Source organism: Phoxinus phoxinus, assembly GCF_949152265.1.
Source record: "Phoxinus phoxinus genome assembly, chromosome: 15".
Classification (NCBI taxonomy): domain Eukaryota; kingdom Metazoa; phylum Chordata; class Actinopteri; order Cypriniformes; family Leuciscidae; genus Phoxinus; species Phoxinus phoxinus.
The window spans coordinates 22209105-22230645 of NC_136890.1; the positions used below are offsets into that span (position 1 = coordinate 22209105).

The window sequence follows — 21541 nt, forward strand, 5'->3', positions numbered from 1 at the left end:
CAGTAGAAGAAGAGACGATGTTCGGCAGTTTACATCTCTCAACCAGTGTTTCAACTGCAGGAAGATATCAATAAAACAGCTTGAGAATCTCACGTACCATTATATTCACCTTACATTAGGTTGGGTCTTTCTAAAGGAATAATATAAAAGGTACCACTTAGATTCCAGGTAGGGTTCCATCAAGAAGTAGAAAGTTAGTCTGATCATCTCAAATCTATCCTTGCACCTTTGGTTAAAAAGTGAGCTAAAATGACAGATTCTTAGTGTGCCGCAGTGATTTTTCACTTAGCTGCCCATCTTTGGCAGCTACTGAATTTTACAGTCTGCTAAAGAGTAACTGACAAGTTGTGATTAAAGACAGAAAAACACTGTCTTTACATTTGTTACATAACAAAAATATGCTCAAAAACTTAAACTCAAAATCTTTTGCAGAATGTAACAATTCTGCATCCTATTCAGCTCTTGGCATTGATCTTATTCTCATAAAATGGATCTTTGAATCAGAGCTGATTGAATCAGAGTGATTCTGGCACACAGGTACACACTGGCACACTCTCTTAGAGTCTGACATCACTATAATAGTTGCATGATTATACACACCTAGAAATTGAGAGGGGCTCAACAAAAACAATCGTTTGATTCGACAGGCTTGAAAAATATCTCATTTCTGTCACAATATCAGCTGTCAGAGAAACTGGTTTTTAATTAAATTGTATATGTGGCTCTGGACTATATAATGGCTGTTTGAAAATGAAATTGTTCTCTAATACAGATGAGTGTCAGCTACAGGTTGTTAATGTGTGCTGTCATATCAAACCTCTAACAGACAAAGACAGGAGAAAAACACTGTCACTTCTGCAAATGAAAACCTTTTAAATGTCTCTCAAGTCTCTCAATCCTTCACCAGTGGAAAATAGAGCCTTTAATTCATGCAAAAAAACAATAATTGAACTGCACCCAAGCAGTGTTTTAGAAAAACAAGATAAAAATCCTCACATAATTCTTTTTTTTTTTAACTTTCGTTAAAAGTCGTGTGTATTATATATTTTATTATTTTTCTGTTCTCTCTGTATTTTAAAGAGGTCGGCATTAAAATATAGGGATGGACGATATATCAGCCACCATATCGGTATTGGCAGATACAGTAGGCTATATGTTAATTTTTTATGTTATCGGTATCGGCCTGATAAGAAGATTTGGCCGATATATTAAAGCTGATAATTAATGGATTATTTCCTTCAGCTGAGATGCTTCAGATGCACACTGTTCGCCATGATGGTTTTGAATTGCTTGAAATATGATTGGAATCACTTCAAAAAAGGGAAATACGGTTAGGTTCAACATGTCCAGCACAAGTATGTCATATAGGCTACATAAAATTATAATGAGAATATTCTAATTGTGTGCTTGGGACATTAATTTGGATTTAGATTTATTGGCCAATATATTGTTTATCGGCTTTCAAATATAAAGCGTTATCGGCATTGGCCGAAAATCTGCACTATAAGAGAGAATCATCATTATTCTATGATTTGCGGCCTACCGTTAAAACACTTCTGGAAAGCCATTATAGTCTGCTGAAATGGGCTTAACTGTCTGAACATATAGAAGCTCTGACAGATCTGTGATGTTCAAACACAGACCATAAGTTCAAATTAACTCCTTTGGGCTTTGAGGCAAGACTGCATTCTAAGAGGAATCTTAGAACAGTAGTTTAAATGTCTGAGGTTTGTGAGAAAGGATTAAATTTAGCCATAAAAGACAAGACATTAATCATAGATTTACACATAAATCATTCATCAATGCCTTGCTTGTCATGTCATTTTTTTCTGAGGTTCACGTATACAGTAAATGTTAGTGAAGCTACTAAAGAGACTAATATCAGTCTTAAAGGTACAGTTTCTTCTGTGGAATGCAAAATAAGACTTTCTTCAAAATATCTTGCATTCCACAGAAGAAGAAAAAAGACAAACCGAGTTGTCTCAAAACTAAAGGCAACAATAAAATTTCATTTAATTTACCAATTAATGTGCTGTAGGAACTGAGAGCTAATTAGGAAAAATGTGTCTTCAAACTGAAAAATGAACCAAATTCTAAATCAACACTCATGACCTTAAATCAGATGATCTGTCATTTGGGAAACTAATTGATTATTTAACATATAAGACAAAGAACACTTGTAAGATATAATCCCAACTAGAGAAAGAACACTTAAGATGTCACGTTTAACTAGATTTCCAAGACAGGGACTTTAAGAAAACCTTCCCAAAGACCTCTGTCTGGCCTCTCCCTTAAATGCAGGACCAGAAAAATCCTCTCTCAAATCCACAGACTGCTTTTACATATCAAAATGCATCAGATCATTCCAAAACAATGCTAGAGGGACTTATAATCAAACATTGTTCAACTGCATAACCTGTATATATGTCTATAATGATCACAAACTTTTGAATGGTTGATTGGGGGTGAGTCTTGTTTGATATCAGCATGAATGTTTTCTCATTTCTTTAATTATTGTATGAATGAATCAAATCTATGTAAAATGTATTGTACTCCTAGTATAGGTATCATGTCTAAATTGTACTCTGCTTGAGTTGGAGAGTTGAGAGACCATGCGACTAATCAGATAACAAGTAATTTAAGTGAGGGGAGGAGAAATAGTCACACCCCGAACTAAAGACAATGTCTTATTGGTCAGAACTCCTTACTTAGTTTATTTTCTTTCCCATTGAGTCTTGTTTTCTAAGTTTTCTTTTTGCTGAAAAGCTTCAGTCAATGACTCTATAGACTTTCCCAGCCTCAAACTTCAGCCACGAGAGAGACTCCGTTTCCATTCATCCGCCAACAAAGGGAATCGCCAGGAAAGGACGCCAAAAATAAATTAAAAATTAAATAAAACAATAAAATAAAATGTTTCTGAACTCAGAACAGATGTTTAGATCTTGCCGAACAGACTTGTAACTGTAGTGTAGTGTTCTATGTTGATGTTTTGACTGATCTGTGTGCTGTAACACATCTCACTTTGAAAGGTGATATTATCACCACAGATCAGTTCTTTCTCTTTGCCAAGGAAGTGGTCTGACACTATTGGGCTTGTGATCCAATCTCCATCTCACCCCCGCTCTCCCAGAACCAGTGGCACTGTAATTGGCACCCTCATGCGGGAGAAGCTATTTCAGCCAGAGGGGATCAAAATAGATTCTAAACTCCTCAGCCAATGAATCCTCATTGGTTCAAAGAAGCAGGAAAAAGTAATTCAAGTTGCTATCTGGTTAAGGGGGGCAAAGTGAAATTTCAGAGTGCATCTCAGCCAAAAGCCACATACCTTGAGGTGGAGGAGAGGAAAGGATCATGTCGCTCGTCTGGAATGAAAACGCTTGTAGTCTGGCCATCCTGGCAGGGGTATTACCACCATGACAGACTCTCTGGTCAATGGAGAGTGCTTATCACCATGGCTATTTGATGAACTCTGAACAATACCCAGAGCAGGTCTGAGTACGAACAACACTAGGCGAAACTTTAACTTTTCCCGTGAGTCAAAACAAAAGATGGCTTAGCAGGGCATAATTTAACATCCTAGGGCTCCATCTAACTGCCACGTAACAGCACATAGGGCACTGGCAATCAACCAGTGCGTTCTTAGAATGTCTCTCAAAGGTCCTGTGCCACTTCTAAGACCTAGAAATTCATGTTATAGTGTTTCATTAAATGCAATATGATCTACAATCCCTCTGTCTTTTCCTCAAGAAGTAATTACAGAAGAACAGGAGTGTCAGCATTTTTCCAGCTCGTCAATGAAACAGGGTAATTAAATCCTGGCATGCGCTGTTCATAAACCAGGCATAAATCTACACAAAAACCTCTGGTGAAGTTAGAAGCCACAGGGCCAATGGTCTTGTTTTGCATGTCTCTCGCTCAAGCTTGTAAATGCAACACTTAATCACTGTTACACAGCACATCCTGATCTATGGTGCTCATTTAAGTTGAATTACCTCTTTATAGGATAAACATGTTGTTTATTTGATTACAGAGGACAGTACAAACAATAAAACTCGAGTTCAGCGGATCAGATAATAATGAAGTGTCATATTGCATAATAAAAAGTAAAAGTGCTTTAAAAAAAGTTATTAAAATGGCTAAAGTGATGGTAATATGTGATTTAGTAATTGGACTGGTAATACATTAGCAATAGGCTACATTTCACAATAGAGGGAATGCATTGACGTCACTTTCCCGCCGGGACACGCCCCCCTCAGCCGGACTGAGTGGCAAAAGAGCCTGCTGCGTGACTGGATTTTATAGGGGAAACTGCGAAAACGCGAGTAAAACATGATGTAGTGATGTAAACTTGATGTAGTGTTTCTAGTGTTCTAGATATCCATGGATATTTAAATGCAGCCAGGAATCGTGTTTCCTGACATGAGCCTGATTTTGACTCTGGGGAAATAGGCTACATAAAGCAAATTTGCCTGTGAAAACTTATATAAATACAATATAGGTAGGTCTAAATCCGAGTGAACACTCATATCAATACAGTAGTAGTCAACATTTGAAGTGGATCAAAAAAGTGAATCAAAATTGTCCTATAAGACAAGAACGGGTATTGTTCAAAATTCATGTATAACTTTGATGAAAGTTTTTGATCCACTTCACATGTTGACTACTATAGGCCTATATATCATCATATCGTCCATATCGTCATATCGTGTATTTTTTTTATCAGTGTTTATTTAAAAACATCCGATTATGTGTAATAAGTCAACAACGCATGTGGTCATGTAAACGCAGAAGCCCGGTTATACTTTTATCAGAGTAAGGTCATAAACGGCTTAAACATAAACCTTTTTTTTTTGCCTCTTATTACTCAGATTTTGCGCAGTATGTAAACACATTAACCTTGCTTTTTGTCGGCTTATTGAAGTACGCATGTGTGAAATGTGACAGGATCCTTAGTGCAGATTTAAACACATCCAGACAGAGCGAGCGTTTTGCAGGAAAGGAAGGAGGAAATATATCACAAACGCAGACTCTTTCATGACCCAGAAAATAATAAAAATGTCCTCTCATCTCATGCAGCAGAATTAGAAGTGGTTCAGTCAAAATGCTGCATCTGTAACTGCATGAGAGGATACAAGCTGTAAGTTCCCTCTGACATGTCGCAAGCTTCATAACCGACATAAATGAAATACTCAAAGTCAGATATGCAAATTATTGTTTTGTCGTCACACAGGGGCATGGCCTGATTTATTAATATAATCATAAAAAGCATTCATGAGTTATGTATGACGATTTTTATCTTTTCACAAAATGGTAGAGAAATGCAGATTACAATTACCAGAGAAATTGTTAATAATATTGACTGAAAACCTTTATTTTTATTGGAAGTAGATTAAAGGAAAGGAGAATTATAACAAGTGATGCCCAAAGCCGTAAACTAACCTCCACGCCAGCTCTACTTGCTACGCTAAACAGTGTTTGCTGGTGGTCCACTTGCCAGTGCATTCATGCAGATGTCAACAAAAATTAAGTAATTTAAATGTAGTAGTTTTGTAGCAAGCAATTATATTTTGATTAAAGAAAACAAGAAGTAAATAGGGTCAGTTCATGTTGACTCTTCTGCAACAATCAAAACCTCCCCCAATCCGGTGATTTAAAAAAAAAAAACTACTAGTAGTGATGTGAAAATATCAATGCTGATATTTAGCACATCTCATTGAGTCAGTTCTTGTTTTGGAGTTCAAAACTGTGATGCCAATCAATTTGGGGCTGTCGCACTCAACTGAATAAGCCCAATAAAGATCAGGGTAACACTTTATTTCCATAGTCCACTTTAGACATTCTACTAGTAACTTTCCAACTGCATGTCAACTAACTCTCATTAGAGTATATAGAGTATTATGAGACTGTCTACTTAATATCTGCAACACTTTATTTTGATGGTCCCCAAACAAAAATTCTGCTGACTATAAGTATCTTTGCAACTACGTATGTCAACCTAATCTAACAGTCTAATAATACTCTGAGAGTTAGTTGACATGTACTGTACGTAGTTGCAAAAGTTACTTATGGTTAGTAGAATAGACAGTGGGCCATCAAAATAAAGTGTAACCAAGATCAGAGATGAATAGCAAATGTAGACAAGCCTTTTGTCATTCCTAGTATCTTTGTCATATCACACAATGATCCCAACACCACACAAGAGAATTCTGGGCTTGTGAGACAGCCGTTTTGAGCTCTTTGATTCAACACCATCCTCTGTCAAAACGCAGGCATACCCTCAGTCGCTCTCCGACTAACACATTTATATGCATACTAAATCAGCCAGCTCAATTAACAACTGGCCAAGCTCTCATCCAGCTCATCCATCCGTTCAGCAGCTGTTTGTTTTTTTTCTCAACCATCTGTTAGACTATTCACCATATTAAGTGCTTCCCTCTGCGACATGCAGAGGTCAGACACTCAGTCCCTCCTCCTAAAAACTGTTATCTACCAACCTATGATTTTATTTTAATCACATACTGGACATCACAGGGCTTGTTTATTCCTTAAGGTTCAAAATTACTACTTCAGTGTAATTTCGGTTGGTTCTTCTAGATGTCAATTATGCCAATCAACCGTAGAGACAAAAAACACTACAAAAACCGGACAAAGAGATGTGAATAGAGATTGGATGAAAACAATATATGACCTAGGACACACACAATCACTTCTGCAGTAGATTACAGTGTGAATACATAATGTCGGTACATCTCTGAGCTTCATTCAGCCCCTCACATCTTTTGGCATTGATTCTGCTTCTTTATCACAAGCCGAAAACTTCACCATCTATCCTTCTGCCCCATCATCATCATCGGCGGTCACTCAAGGCAAGTTTGACTGTCCTCTCTATTGGGTTGTCTACTTGTGGGTCTTCAGATGGCTGTAGAGGCCAATTGCTGGTGGTTGAGCCTTTTTGTCTTTCTCCTTGTGAAGCTGTCGATTTGTCTCTGTGGCACAGCGGAGTTGTATTTTAATGATGTGCAGCACCTTTCTGGACAGATTTCTTCCAGGAGCTCCTGTCCAGTGCAATGTATTCCCAGTTGCTTGATGTGATGTGACCTTGATATTTTCCTTGTAACGTTTCTTTTGCCCACCAGTGGCTCGATGACCTTCCTTCAGCTGGGAATACAGGACCTGCTTGGGGAGGCGTGTATTGGACATGCAGATGTCGAGATGGCCTGTCCATCGAAGGTGGTACTGCATTATTATAGTGGTGATGCTGGTCATGTTGGCTTCCTTCAAGACACTGGTGTTCTGCCATCTGTCCTCTCAGCTGATCCTCAGGATCTTTCGTAAGCATATTTGGTGATATTGTTCCAGGGCTCTCAGGTGGCTGCTGTAGGTGGTCCATGACTTGGCTCCATACAGCAGGGTGGGGAGGACAACGGCTCTGTAGACCAGGATTTTAGTTTAGGCTGTTAAGTCTCTGACTTTGAAGACTCTTTTCCTGAGTCTTGCGTAGATTCCACTGGCACAACTCAGGTGATGGTTGATCTCATGATGATGAGTCGATGTCAGCTTTTGAGGAAAGAAGGCTGCCGAGGTAAGGGAAGTGGTCCACGTTTTCAAGAGATATAGAATAGAGGACCTGGGTCTTCTTAATGTTTAAGGTTAGGCCCAGGGCTCTGTATGCCTTTGCAAAGACATTCAGGATGCCCTGGAGGTCTTCTGCGGAGTGCGCTGCGATGACACTATCGTCCACATACTTAAGCTTTGTGATGGCGGTGTAGTTGACTTTGCTCGTGGCCTTGAATCTGTTAAGGTTGAAATGGGTTAAGGCTTCACCAATGAGAAAGCAGAAATGAAGATGAAAAACAGGGTGGGTGCGATGATGCACCCCTGTTTGACCCCCGTTTCAGTTTCCACCATGAAAGGCTCGGACTCTGAGAGACTGACATGCCATCATGTAGAAGCCTTAGTATTCTGATATACTTGTCATTCATCCATCCATCCAGTAAATTAATTCACCCATCATCTTTCTACATTTCTCTTTCTCTCAGTCTCACTTTGGAGTTACTTGCTTCTTCACCAGTTCAGGTTCAAGTACTTTTCATTTCGGTGGCAGAGTATTTCAATCTATGAAGGAAGACATGTTGGAAGCAGGATACATAGGAAGATGTGAATGTCTGCTCTAATATTCACAGATCTGGGACAATAGGTACTCTGCTATTCTAGCATATATAACCAGGGGAAATCCAGCAATAAAAGGCACTGGAGCTGAACGGATAGCAAAAGAACAATAACGGCTTAATACACCACGGCTCCATTTGGAATCAAGTCACACGCTGAGAGGGGAGCTGAACCCCCAACTGTAAATCATCTCTAGGCTTGCAAATACCCACCAGACAGAGCTCTTCTCAGCAGTGGAGAGTCTAGCAGCAGAGCAGTGCAGAGGGAATGTAGATGCATTCCATGATCTGGTTCCTCGCCTGCAAGGTCAACTGAGAGGAGGACGTAGATCTGCAGTGAAACTGAAGCTTGCCAACATCTGCAACTTTATTCCTCCACTTTTACATTACAGAGAGCTACTCATGGAGCAACTCATGAAGGATGGTAACAACAGGGACACATGATTTTTGGCAAGGACATGCATTTCCCTGCAGCAAGAATTAAATTCAAAATAATTCAATGAATTCAAAGTAACTAAATATTAGGTTTTATTTCATTAAACTGGATCTATAAATCACCAAGGCTGCATTTATTTGATTTAAACACAGTAAATAATAAAATATTATTACAATTAAAAATATTGTTTCCTTTTGAATATACTTTAAAATGTAATTTATTCCTCTAAAGGCAACGCTAAAATTCCAGCATCCATTACTCCAGTCTTCAATGTCACATCATTCAAATTATGTTGATTTGGTGCGAATAATAATAATAGGTAACATTTCTTATTATTATCAATGTTGAACAGTTGTGCTGCTTAGTGGAAACTGTTCTTTGATTCTTGAACAGCACACTTTTGAATATTTCATATTTGTAGTTAAAATGCTCAAGACCCACTAAGTATATCCAAATACTTTTCTTGCCACTAGACTACTAGACTATACTAAAACACAAAACAATCGGAACCCAAAACCCAATTAGTGCCAGACAACTGGATCAATTGCATATCTCACAGCCACAGGACAGCTTTTGTTTGTGATAAGGGTTATCACAGAGTTTCTGTTTTGTCAGGCCAAACTTTCTGCACTCCAATAACACCGGCAGGTTATGAGGGAATCTGGAGGGGGAAGTGAAGCGATTCAATTCCATGTCTGCCACAATCCCCTGATAATCAGCCCAAACTAAATCAATTACAGAGAACAAACGCAGGCGATGATTTCCACCACCACCTCGCAGAGTCTCATCACAAACCTGGAGAGAATTCTGCGCTGACAGAGAGGGCCATAATGGTTCAGGGCCAATAGATTTCTTTATTCATTGATTCAATCTCAGAAGCAAGGATGTGGCAAAAATCTAATTCAATTAAAATAATAACAATAATGTACAAATCAATAACTTGATCGCATATTTGATAACACTAATGGTTTTTTTTATAATGGTTTGAATTATTGCAGTTATGTGGGGGTGTAGAAGCAAAAAGGGTAGAAAAATCATATAAAGGGAATGCTAATGGAATTTCATAATTAGAAATGGGAGCCAATCCTGTTGAGATCAAACAAGAATCCTCTAAAAATTCTCTTAGAATCAAATGAGATCATACTGTACAAACTGACATTCTTACTTCAAGTTTAATCTTAGTATTTTTTATTCATTATTTTCTTATTTGCACCCATAAGGATTGGATATATGAAAGAAACCCCCTTATATGCATTAGTATTCTTTTTTTACAAGTAGTATAAAGAAAGAATGAAGAGACAGGTGGGTGGGGGGGGGGATCAATAATATGTTCTTACATGCATGTGCTTGACACTTAAGGCCCTTGTCAAATACATGTCGAGTTCAAGTTAAAATGCAATTTATCACTGAAGTCACAGTATGCACAGTAATGCGTAATGCGTGTGTAATGCACAGTACAGTATGTATTGGTTGTATATTGATAAAGCCTAATCATTTAGTGGATGTAAAAGCTGAAAATGAATTTCAAATCTAAAAAGCTATTTATATCTGGTTCATTAAAAACAGTTGAGATCACATTTAGCTAATGTGATGAAGTCTTGGTCTTTAACAGAGAAATTTATTCAGCTAACAATCAGACCAAATTACACCCATAATCAGTATTCTTTCTTTCTCATTGCAGACAGCATGCAATATTAACTTGCAGCTGAGAAGTTGGCGAGTTTATGGTTATTAGCTACTTGCATGGGAAATTGCTCTCATTAAATAGATGGTTTGACTGTCAAGTTGGGAAATTCAGTAAAATCATTTTGTCTAAATTGGACTGGAGCGTGTATAATTGACTATAAGCGACTATTAAAGGCATAGCAGATGCTTAGTACACCAGCCGTATCCATTACACCTCAAGATGATTAAAACCCCAAACCAATAGCCAACCTATCATTCTGAGCAATGAGCCAACTGTGGTCCTGGCTGAAATTATTTTTCACCACATCTCCTGTTTTTCCAGTAACAGCAGCATTTCAGTGATGCATTCTTATCAAGACCAACCTCTGCTCTAAAAGTAAAGATGATGTTATAAGCATTAGAAAAGAAAAGAAAAATCGTTCACCCAAAGAAATTGCATTATTGCCTCTATGCTGTTTTGAATGCTGTTCATTGACATGAAGACACTGGGTGGGGTTTTTATACTCCTTCTCGTGAATATTCACTGCTTGCTTTAGCACTACAGTGCTAAGATTTGGCGGCTATAGTAATACACATTTTGAAAGCCAACAAAGAATAACTGAAGATATATTTCCTCTCACAAGCAGTTCTTATTATACAACTAAATACACAAACATGTGACATTTATGATCGATGGAAAGCGAAGATGATATGGGGACGATGATATGCTTGTGGGGACTTGATGTTCAGAGCATCTGACAACTTATGGCATCTCGGTATGGAGACAATTAAGCAGCAACGTTAAATGCTTTGGGCAAGTACATACATGCAGCTCACCGGATATATTAGATATTTACGCTCATATCAATATTGTAGAGCCAGAAAGTCTCGTGTCATAATTGTTGCATGTGAACTGCTACTTCTAAAACTATTTTACATATATAATTCATGGTGGTTTAAAAAAAAAAAAGAAAAAAGGACAGCCTGATGCAAAGGGAGAGCATATGCTTCCCTACAAAACCATCTACATGGTGATTCAAAGAACAAAAAGCTCATTTTTCTCAGTTAACAGAACCAATAAGAAAATTCAAGAACTTTTTTCTCTAAAGAACCAACCAGTCAGGACCACTAATACAAAGTCGACTTGTGTTTTATACAAGACAATGATTATTTGCTGAAAATAAAAATAAAAACCGAACCTTTTAAGAACTTTTCTCTAGTCAAACACCTGACATTATGGGGTCCATATGAACTATAAACACCATTATATTAAAGTGATTTCAACTTGAGTGAGCGAATGCAAATTGATTCTATCTCATACCTGCACGAGACGGTGATCTCCACTTTGGTGGCAGGAATATTCCCCGTGATAGGGTCGAACTCGCTCACTGAGGCCATGTCCTCCAGTTTATCCATAACGTCCCCTTCCATTGGCGCGCGGGACAAGAGGACACTCTCTACTTCAAACAGTTTAGCAGTTCGTTGTGCTGCAGTGCTTCCTAAAATCTCACAGCTCCAGAGAGACGCGGGAGCGCGCAGGACCGCAGCAGGGTGTCAGAAAATCAGCGTCTGTGCTGGTCGCGCGCTGGAGAGCCCAGATGCCCTGTGATGAGCTTTATCATAAGATATTAGCAATGTTACAAAGAAAAAAAGATGACTACACAATGGGTTTGGTTAGCTAAATGAAAAACTCAAAGAAGAGTGCAAGTGTGCGCCTCTTCTGACAGCGGTGAGATCTCTCTGTCCGTAGCCTACTGTGTGGAGTGGAAAGTAAAAGAGTAGAACTCCACCCCTCGCGCATTCTTTCACACAACCGTGGCTTTGCGCTCGCTCGGCGCAGCATCACGTTATTGATCCACAGCCACGGCTCATTACGGTCTGAGCTATTTCTCACGGCGGTTAACTTCTGAAATACAACCCTCAAACCATTCTGTAAAAAACAAGGGGGAGGGGAAATTAAAGCATGCTACATTGAAAACCTGTAAGTTGGTTAACTGTGAGTTACCACATACGGTAAAACATAGCCTGTAGGCTATACGGTAAAATGCATAGGGCCTATTCTTTCTAAAGAGACATGTCATTTTACTGTAGAATATTTAAATTACCTAACAACTCACAAACTTACTTTAACAAGGAGATATTTCACAGTAAATTGTTTTTTATAAGAAATAAATACAATGTATGGACTGGAGCCAAAATTGCCTGCATAAACGGTCACATTTATCCAGTTCATTTTAACTTTTAACACCAATTTAATAGGAAATGTGTTTACACCTTGACATAGGCCTATATGGAACTGTGAAATAGACAAAAATGCTATCCCGTAATATTTCTTATAATCTCATAATAACTACAGTAAAAATACAGTATGTTACAAGCAGGGTTATAATCGTTAACGAAAACGAACGAAAAAACGAAAACTAGATGGGAAAAAACATTGTCGTTAACTGAAATAAAAATAAAAACTAATGAATAATGCAAAACTATAATAACCCTGGTTACAAGTAATAAATAAGAAATGTAATAAGTAGTTTTTTCTATGGCATCTCTTTTTTTTTTAGGTAACAAGCTTTTGTTTATAAGACAATATTTCAAACTTAAAACTGATTCTGAAAATAAGTGGTTTCTTATCAGCAAATATGTCCAAAGAACTAGGATAATTATCACACAAAAAAAAAACAAGAATCTGAGTTTAAGCTGATAAAAAGCACAGCGTGAGACGGCCCCGCTAGAGTTCTACATGCTGCAACTGTGTTTCAGCACCACTGCATTGGACAGCTCCACAATCCATTTCTCCACCCATCAGCACTAACATTAATTGCAACAACAACAAAAAATGTACTTGTAAAGACACATTCCCATTTCCCACCATAGGTGCTCGGAGTCAACGTTAATCACTTGTCAGATTTAATTACAGCCACTGTTGTCCACTCTGGGCCCAATGGTCGTGACCCATTTCAGCACTTTTCTCCACACTTTTTTCCCTCCAAGCCACCCAGTGGGTAATTATGGGTGTTACTAGTGGAGGGCTGTAGTTGACAGCATGTGGCCCGCATTCTGACAGGACAGCATGCTGGAACACTATAGCCCCACTGTCACAGAAATGCAGGCTTCAGCGGGGGGCTGACTGACACAATGATGTTGCACTGGTTTTGTTCATCGAGGCTTTGAAGCTTGGATGGAAGGTGTGTGAAAGTGAAAATAGAAACACTATAAAGAGAGAATGGAGTGAATATAAGACAGAAAGAGAACCCTCTTACACTCTTGAATTACTCTGCTGCTCAGAATGTGTATTTCCTATCATATGCATCTGTTATTGTTCCTCTTAAAAATGGAGAGACACTTCATTCAGAGTCTTTCCCCTTGGTTTGGATCCAATTCCACTGAGGACTTCACAGATTGACACCCAGTCCTGCCTTTTAGTCACACACACTGGTGGATCAAACACAGATGCCTCTTTTCTCACAGCCTCCATTAAATTTCCATCTCCAAAGATCACTCACCAAAATAAATCAGAAACCAAATGGAAAACAAGGCGCTTTCGCTGAACCAGCCATTGCTATGTAATTTCATGGCTTCATGCATGGTGGAAACCATAAGACAAGTGGCTTCACAGAACGTGACAACATTTATCCACAAGCCAGCCCGCCTAGACACAAAGTTATTGGAGAATGTGTCAGAGATTAGGTGCTTTCTCAAACTGAAAACTCTTGTAGTATCTGTCTAGATAGCCATAGCAGGTCAACCCTGCCATATCTGCTCACAGACCATCTATGCAACCCGATACACATAATTTCATCTATCACTTCCTTAAGAAATACCAGCAGATATTTTTTATCTTTGACCTCGGGTCATGGAATTCAGCGTGAGGCGGATGTTTTTAGTTGTACAGCCAGTTTGTTAAGGTGACAAGTACAAGGCTGCACTTATGTTCACTTTAATTGGAAAAAGACATAAACATTTTTTTACGAATTTTAAATTCGCGATGCAATGGAAGTAGTGACAGATATTTCTTTTGAATTGTGACACACATCCAAGTGTATTTTAAGATGTGGGTGATGCACTCGAAAATTGCAATCGATTGTGGAGGGACGGAGTTTAAGCGGACGAAATGACTGGCTGATAGTGGCGGGTCATTGCACACTATATTCTGAACTGCTAAAGTGTTTTGCTTTTAGCAGTTCATCTGTCTGTTATTTTGCCACCAGCTGATGAAAGCAGCTGTAAGAACGGGGTCTATCTCCCATGAACAGATGATTCCCTCTCTGGATTCCTTCTGGGTTCTGCCACATGTTGCTTCAGTTCAATGAGGTGAAGTCACCGCTGGCTCAACGGATACACAACAGGTTATTTTTTTGGTAGTCAAATGGAACTCGGTCCTTATGAGTCAGTTTGAGAGTTATATCTTAAAGCTTTTGATAAATGTCATTTCATTTGAGAGAGACAGGCCTATGAAAAAGCAATAAATGCAGTGTTTCAGCAACAACACAATGTCAGACAGCTTGTTTGAGAATTATTTTCTATTGGCCTAGAAACTGATAGTTTCAGAGAAATGGACTACGAAAAGTCTTCACACTGCAGTGTAGCTTATGTTCGAAAGTGTTAAAGAACAGAACGGTCTATGAATGCTTTTAGATGGCTTTGTAAAGTTCATTCATTGTCCATCTGTCATCCTGTGTAGGGATCTAAAATAGATCAATATAAAAGAACGAGAGCTAGTTCTATCACAGACGACTGATATGGTGACACATGCCATAGTTACAGGAAGGTTTGGGGGTCAGATGATTTGTTCTGTGACAGGAGGGCTGACGCCTTTTACATTCTTATGTAAAGTCATTTTTCGACAGTTATGTTCCATTTTCCAGTCTTTTGCACACTTTTAGACAAAATAAATCCCTGAGCACAAGCTCACAAAAAAAAAAGGATATAGTTCACTCAAAAATGACAAATCATAATTTATTAATCACCCTCATCCATGTCATTCCAAACCTGTACAAGACTTTCTTCTGTGGAACACGAACAGGGATCATTTAATAAATAGGGTGAATTCAATACAATGACAGTAAATTGTGACTTGCTTAAGCACGTAATGAAGTACCCGAGCGTGTCAGCAAAACGTACATGTGGCTTCATCATTTTCCAAGTGCGCCGACTAGTTTGGGAGAAATAACCCAATATTTAAGCAAATCTTCTGGCTTTGAAATATCAAACATAAAAATGTGCAAACGAACACAAAAAGAGGTTCTTGAACTCTACCTTGCACCTCCCCACCTGGCATTGTTTTGTATATTTGCAGGAGCAATCTCCATGAGAAAACCTTGAAAATGACCTTTGATAACAAAAGATCAAGTCAAAGTAGTGAAAATGAAAAAGAGAGGGCTGTCAAAATAATATCTGGGCTCAGAGATGACTGCCCTTTGTACCTGGAAAACCTAAACATGGTTAGAAGCCGAGTAACACTTTTTCTGCAGTCTGCAATCTCTAAGCCAGTTTCTTGAATTTTTCAGAAGATCATCATAGTAGTTTTTTCTCCAAACATCTATAATCTCTGTCAATTTAATAGATACATTTAAAAGATACATGAGAGCTGTTTGATTAATCGAAAATTAATCGCAATTACCATTCTGACATGCTGCGATTAACTAATCAGGAACAGAATTCTATTTAGATCTCTACTCTCCGGCAAATGTCGGCAAACATTTTTTTGGTAACACTTTATAATAAGGTTCATTAGTTAATGTATTAACTAACATGAACTAACCATGAGCAATACATTTGTTACTGTATTTGTTAATCTTTGTTAACGTTAGTTAATAGAAATACAGCTGTTCATTGTTAGGTCATGTTAGTTCACAGTGCATTAACTAATGTGCACAAGATTTTAATAAAGTATTACTAAATGTTGAAATTAACATTAACAAAGATTAATAAATGCTGTATATGTGCAATTCATTATTAGTTCATGTTAGCTAATGTAGTTAACTAATGTTAACTAGCGAACCTTATTGTAAAGTGTTACCATTTTTTTTTTGCAGCAGCATTGAGTATTAAAACCAATTACAGTCGTGTTGAGCACATGAACTCAATGGCAAATCAGAGGCGTTTACATTAGTCATCGGCACATAATGAAATCCACTCAATACCGCTCAAGACAAGTGTTCACTGACTTAGTTCTGCACTCATTATAAATTATAAATAGAAATTAAATAGAAATATTTGTCCATAAATGTAAAAGGAACATAACAAACATAAATAAATAAATAATTTAATAAGTGTATTATGTTTACATCATCATCATTAAAAGGGTTGAGTTTGATGGGGTACATCCAGTTATTAGAGTGACCCATGAGGAGAAATGTGTCAGTCGAGAGAGTGGATCCCATAAATATGGAAAAAGCTTGTGTCCGGTGATATTAAGATTCTTGTAGCCATTTTTAAGTTTGAAGGATTCTGTGAACTTGAGTTTCGACAAGCCTTCTAGAACACAGTGTTCTTAAATCAGAAAGAGTCAAGGTATTAAGATGGTTTAAGGTGTCAGAGAGTGCAGATACGCTTCACTCATAGCACCGGAAAAGAATACCACGCCATTATGACCCAATTTCAACCTCTTCTCTCAGAGCACATACATATTCATGAACTCGCTAATCAGAGACCAACCATATGCATGCGCGAAAGAGGAGATGTTAATTATTACCAGCCGGCTCATAGAGCGCTGAGTGCTCATTAAGTGTTAGGTGCAAAATAAAGAACTGCATGTCTATGACAGTGACAAAGTGCTAGAGCTATGTTTTTCATATATTTTTAATTGGAGGGAGATACCTGGAGAGGTCCTGGGAAACACCAAGGAAAGACATAAAAAGCACAGCACCATAAACAGCATTTTAGGCATTTGCAAGTGTCATACACAATGGTAATTTAAAGTGATTTTAAAAAGAATAAAAAATAAAAAAGTCGACGTCTTCACTCCTAAAATAGCGCTTAAACCCTATACACAGATGTATATTTACACCAGCTTGCGAAAATCACATATAATCACATTTCTGTTAACACTAAAGTAAAATGTTAGGTGAGATTTCAAAGCAACCAGGAAAAATTGTATTCAGCGCTTCCTGTTGCAAGAGATTTCCATGAGGTGCCAACCACACACAAACATACAGACATTCACAAAATCATTACTTGGTTCCTATTCATTCCCAGCTGACATTCTACAGCAGATATGTCATTTTCTTCGAAAAAGGGCAATGGCAGGAAATAGGAAGGCGAGTTGGAAGCCTTAAAAAAAATTAGCGGTTTCTTCGAAAGCCTTGTGTGAACTCCTACGCAGAGTCAGAAATGTCAGATGTTCCCTCATGTAAACAAACACCCAAGCACCAAAGATGCTTCCAACATTATAAACGCAAACTGTGGCTTTATTCCAATCTTTCTAATCAGCATTAAATCACAGTGTTTACATTTCTCTTTTGCATTCTAATGTTTTGTATTTTTATGTTTTGGAATTACAAAAGCCCCAATGACTAAAGCACAACTGTTGATGACATTTGATTCCCAGTCCCTCTACAAACCTGCTGCTGTCATGAACGCACTGAGCTGCTGTGATAGAGGAATTATCCCACATACAACAGCGGATGCTAATCCTGTTATGTGGACACCAACCGATGCTAATGTGGTTTGATGTAAACGCAGCCGCAACTTCTTTCAACAAAACACATAAAATAAAGATTTATGAAAGGAATACGAAGCAATTTAAAAGACAATATTTTGTTATCGTTTTACAAAGGGAGATTTTTTGGATCACTTTTATATTATCAATTTTAGAGAGTAATGTGTGGAACAACAAAATAATCCTGTAAATTTGATTCAGTTTAAGGCCGGGGGGGAATTGATAATTCAGTGAGAGAGGCTGGAGGAGTATCTTATCAAAGCTTTATGGGAATATTTGGATTCAGATTAACAACCAAAACACATAAATAGAGGAAACAAGGGCTGGTCGTCACAAACATGGTTTAAAGTTTCCACCTACATTTGTTTGACGGATTTCAAGTGTTTACTCGTTGCTATATCAATACAGCATAGATAAATTGTACAAAAATTCTAAAACATTCTGAAAAAGTGCACCTAACGTTTGGGCTTTGATCCTTTTATTTTTTTAAGTATCTTTTTAAGTAATTGTAATATGCTTTTACTTGAAAGTACTTTGAAACTCGCATTTACACAAACTTGACAAAAAAATAGAAAGAGTTTGCGTGTGCCTTAGTCTTTAGAATGAAAACATTAGCTATTGGTAATACTGTGAGATGCATCAAACTACAGCAGCACACATTGTTCCTTTTGAGGGATGAGTTACACTTTGCTTATAATAGACTTAAAGGTCAGATTAAAAAATATATGTACAAATCACTCACGCCTCGATGACAGTGTGGACGAGGATGTGAGATCTGATATCAAGAGAGCACAATATCATAAAAAACTGGGCCATATCAGCATATATTTTTATGATCTCACTGCATACAAGCAAATATCCCTGCACAACATTCACGTGCCTACAGGGACATCATTAGAGGAAACTGTGTGTGTGTGTGTGTGTGTGTGTGTACTGTGTGTGTACTGTGTATACACCTCAGAGGTGTAAACTCACAAAGCTCTGCTAACTTCAGATCCGTTTCCATCGAATCGAGTGGTGAGTAGCTATATAACCTCAGGAAGGTTGAGCAGCTCCAAAAATTCCAGTAGGGAAAATGTAACAGGAATTTGTCTAGTTCAACCACTGTATCATCTTCACTGCAACCATTAAGAATCAAAATCTGTTAAACTACATCTGTCATTGCCAAATCCTTCGCTTTACCCCCCAAGGAAATTCACAACGGTGATCAATGGCAACCAAGTAGCGGGTCAGGTCTATAACAAGCTGAATATGATAGATGAATCTGAAGATGAAAGTACCGTTTCACTGCTCTTATTATGGGGGGGGTTGTGTATGATTCTTGTCCATTCTCCAGATAGATCGATGCCATCACAGATATTACTCATTTTCTGACCTTACTGGCTGCTCTGCTGTCAGGGCACAAATAATAAAAAGCTCTAGACCACTAAATAACGACTCATCTTGACATCAATATCCGAACTGAACACGTTTCTTAATCTGAGGTCCACACGATGAAAAATACATGGGTGTTTCAGCAAGGGTAATGATGACAGAGGTAAATAGGCTGCTGCTGAATGTGGTTTCTAAAAAATGTTTTTCCACTGTTGCATTGCAGTCGATAATAACTCACGTTAAACAAACTCACACATTATTCATAATGTAGACAGTGCAAAGATGCCCTCTGGCGTGGCACAGAATTCGAAATAACATCATGAATGTCAGTGTAAAGAATGTAAGAGAGTTAAAAGTTGTTGACTTTGTCTCTCCCGTTATCAAATACCCATGCAGATAACAAACATATAGGGTGTGTGTCACCCTGTTAATCTACAGTAGTCAACATTTGAAGTGGATCAAAACTTTTCATCAAAGTTATACATGAATTTTGAACAATACCCGTTCTTGTCTTAGGACACCTTTGATTAACTTTTTTGATCCACTTCAAATGTTGACTATACCGTAGCAAACTGCATTGTCTGATTATTAGAAATGACCTCATACTGCACATGAGAAAAAATTATAAAAACTGTACATTTTCTACATGCAAGCTAAGTTAGTTTACTATTAACCTTTAAGGCTGAATGGGCAGACGAACAGCGAATCAGCACAACAGTCTTCAAGATTGATAATAATTAGGCTTAAGCAATGTGTTTTTTTTACCAAATCATCATATTAGAATGATTTCTGAAGACTGGAGTAATGACTGCTGAAAATAATGTTTAAGAACCTTTCTATTTTCACTGTATTTTTTATCAAATAAATACAAAGTGTCTCATAAGAGACTTCTTTCAAAAACATTTTAAAAAGTCAATTTTGAGCTATAGACGGTAGTGTATATTGGTGAATTGCCAAGATATAAAACATTGTCCTTTCTTTTGACTAAAGATCAGACATGAATTATTCAATGAGGCATGTTTGCTTAAATCTGTATCTGCAGGGTAAAGCGTGCCAGGTACTCCAGGGTAAGTGGCTCAATTAGTGAGCTTTGTATCCAAATGCAGGAAATGTTAAAAATCATAAAATTGTGGAAATGGTTTCAAATATTAGATTTTAGAATATAAAGTATTTTCAGCCTATTTTATGAAAATATGAATAATGTTCAGCAAAATTAGGAAATTGGAAATTGAATAGTGCATTTAGTTTCAGCCCAGCTACCTACATTTAGCATAGGATTTTATCCAAAGTGGCTTAAAAGTAGAAGCATAGTTTTACTTGCAACAAGATTGTTACCATATCCATGACTCAATTTACCTATTGATGTTGCACAGCTTACCCTTGATTTTTTTTTTTTTTTTTTATCTTTTTTTTTTTTTAGAAGTAATTTGTATGCTGGCCCTATGTTATAGATCCTTTTATTTCAGTTGAGAGTTGACTTCTTAAAAAATAAAGTGGCACAACTTTTATATACACATCCAATATCACTCCACTATCTAAAATGATTGATTGTAAAATTAACTTTATAGCACTACATGGATTCACATGGTTAAGTATTCTAAATTATCTAAAATATGTGTCAAGTGTATCAATTGCCCAAAAAACTGTAATTTCATGTGGCTGGGAATGGCTGTGCCATCAATACACTAAAACATCAGGGATAATTACCAAAGACTGCACACTTCTGTAACATTTGAACTTGTCTTAGGTCAGTAGCATTCGTGGACTGATATTAAGATGACTGACACTCACCAAGAAGATACACAAATGGATCTTGCTGGTCATTTATACTGCACAATCTTCTGTGGAAGCCTTGCTTGATGACCAATTCCTTATAACTACTCAATCACTTCAGTCTAAACACAAATACTAACCCTCGATTACAAAATGACTTGATTGTCTACCAATTACTACAGTATGGTTTAAATACATATACATAATGTACGAATGGATGAATGGATTTTCAGAGAATGCTGTGACATGTGACCGTCTACTCCTCTTAGGGTCATGCTGTTTGTGTTGTTCAAATGAATACATGGCTGTGAGTTGTATGAACTGAGCAATCCTTAAAAAATGGTATTGCATTCTATGCAGCAGAGGTCCCAGCATGGCAAAGGGCAACAGTAAAGCAGCTGAAGAGCTTACAGCATATTGATAATGACAGTTTACATTAATGATAGCAATGCCCTGCACTGCCAG

General features: G+C 37.6%; 1 protein-coding gene across 2 annotated transcripts in view; it reads right to left on the minus strand.

The window, feature by feature from the left end:
- cpne5a (copine Va) overlaps window positions 1-12015 on the minus strand; it is a 78280-nt gene extending 66265 nt beyond the window's left edge. For both annotated transcript variants that reach the window (XM_079637885.1, XM_079637884.1), the window contains exon 1: window positions 11591-12015. In XM_079637885.1, the coding sequence (XP_079494011.1) occupies window positions 11591-11700 (110 nt within the window). In that variant the 5' untranslated portion in view covers window positions 11701-12015. The remainder of the gene's footprint in view (window positions 1-11590) is intronic.
- Window positions 12016-21541: the final 9526 nt, after the last annotated feature.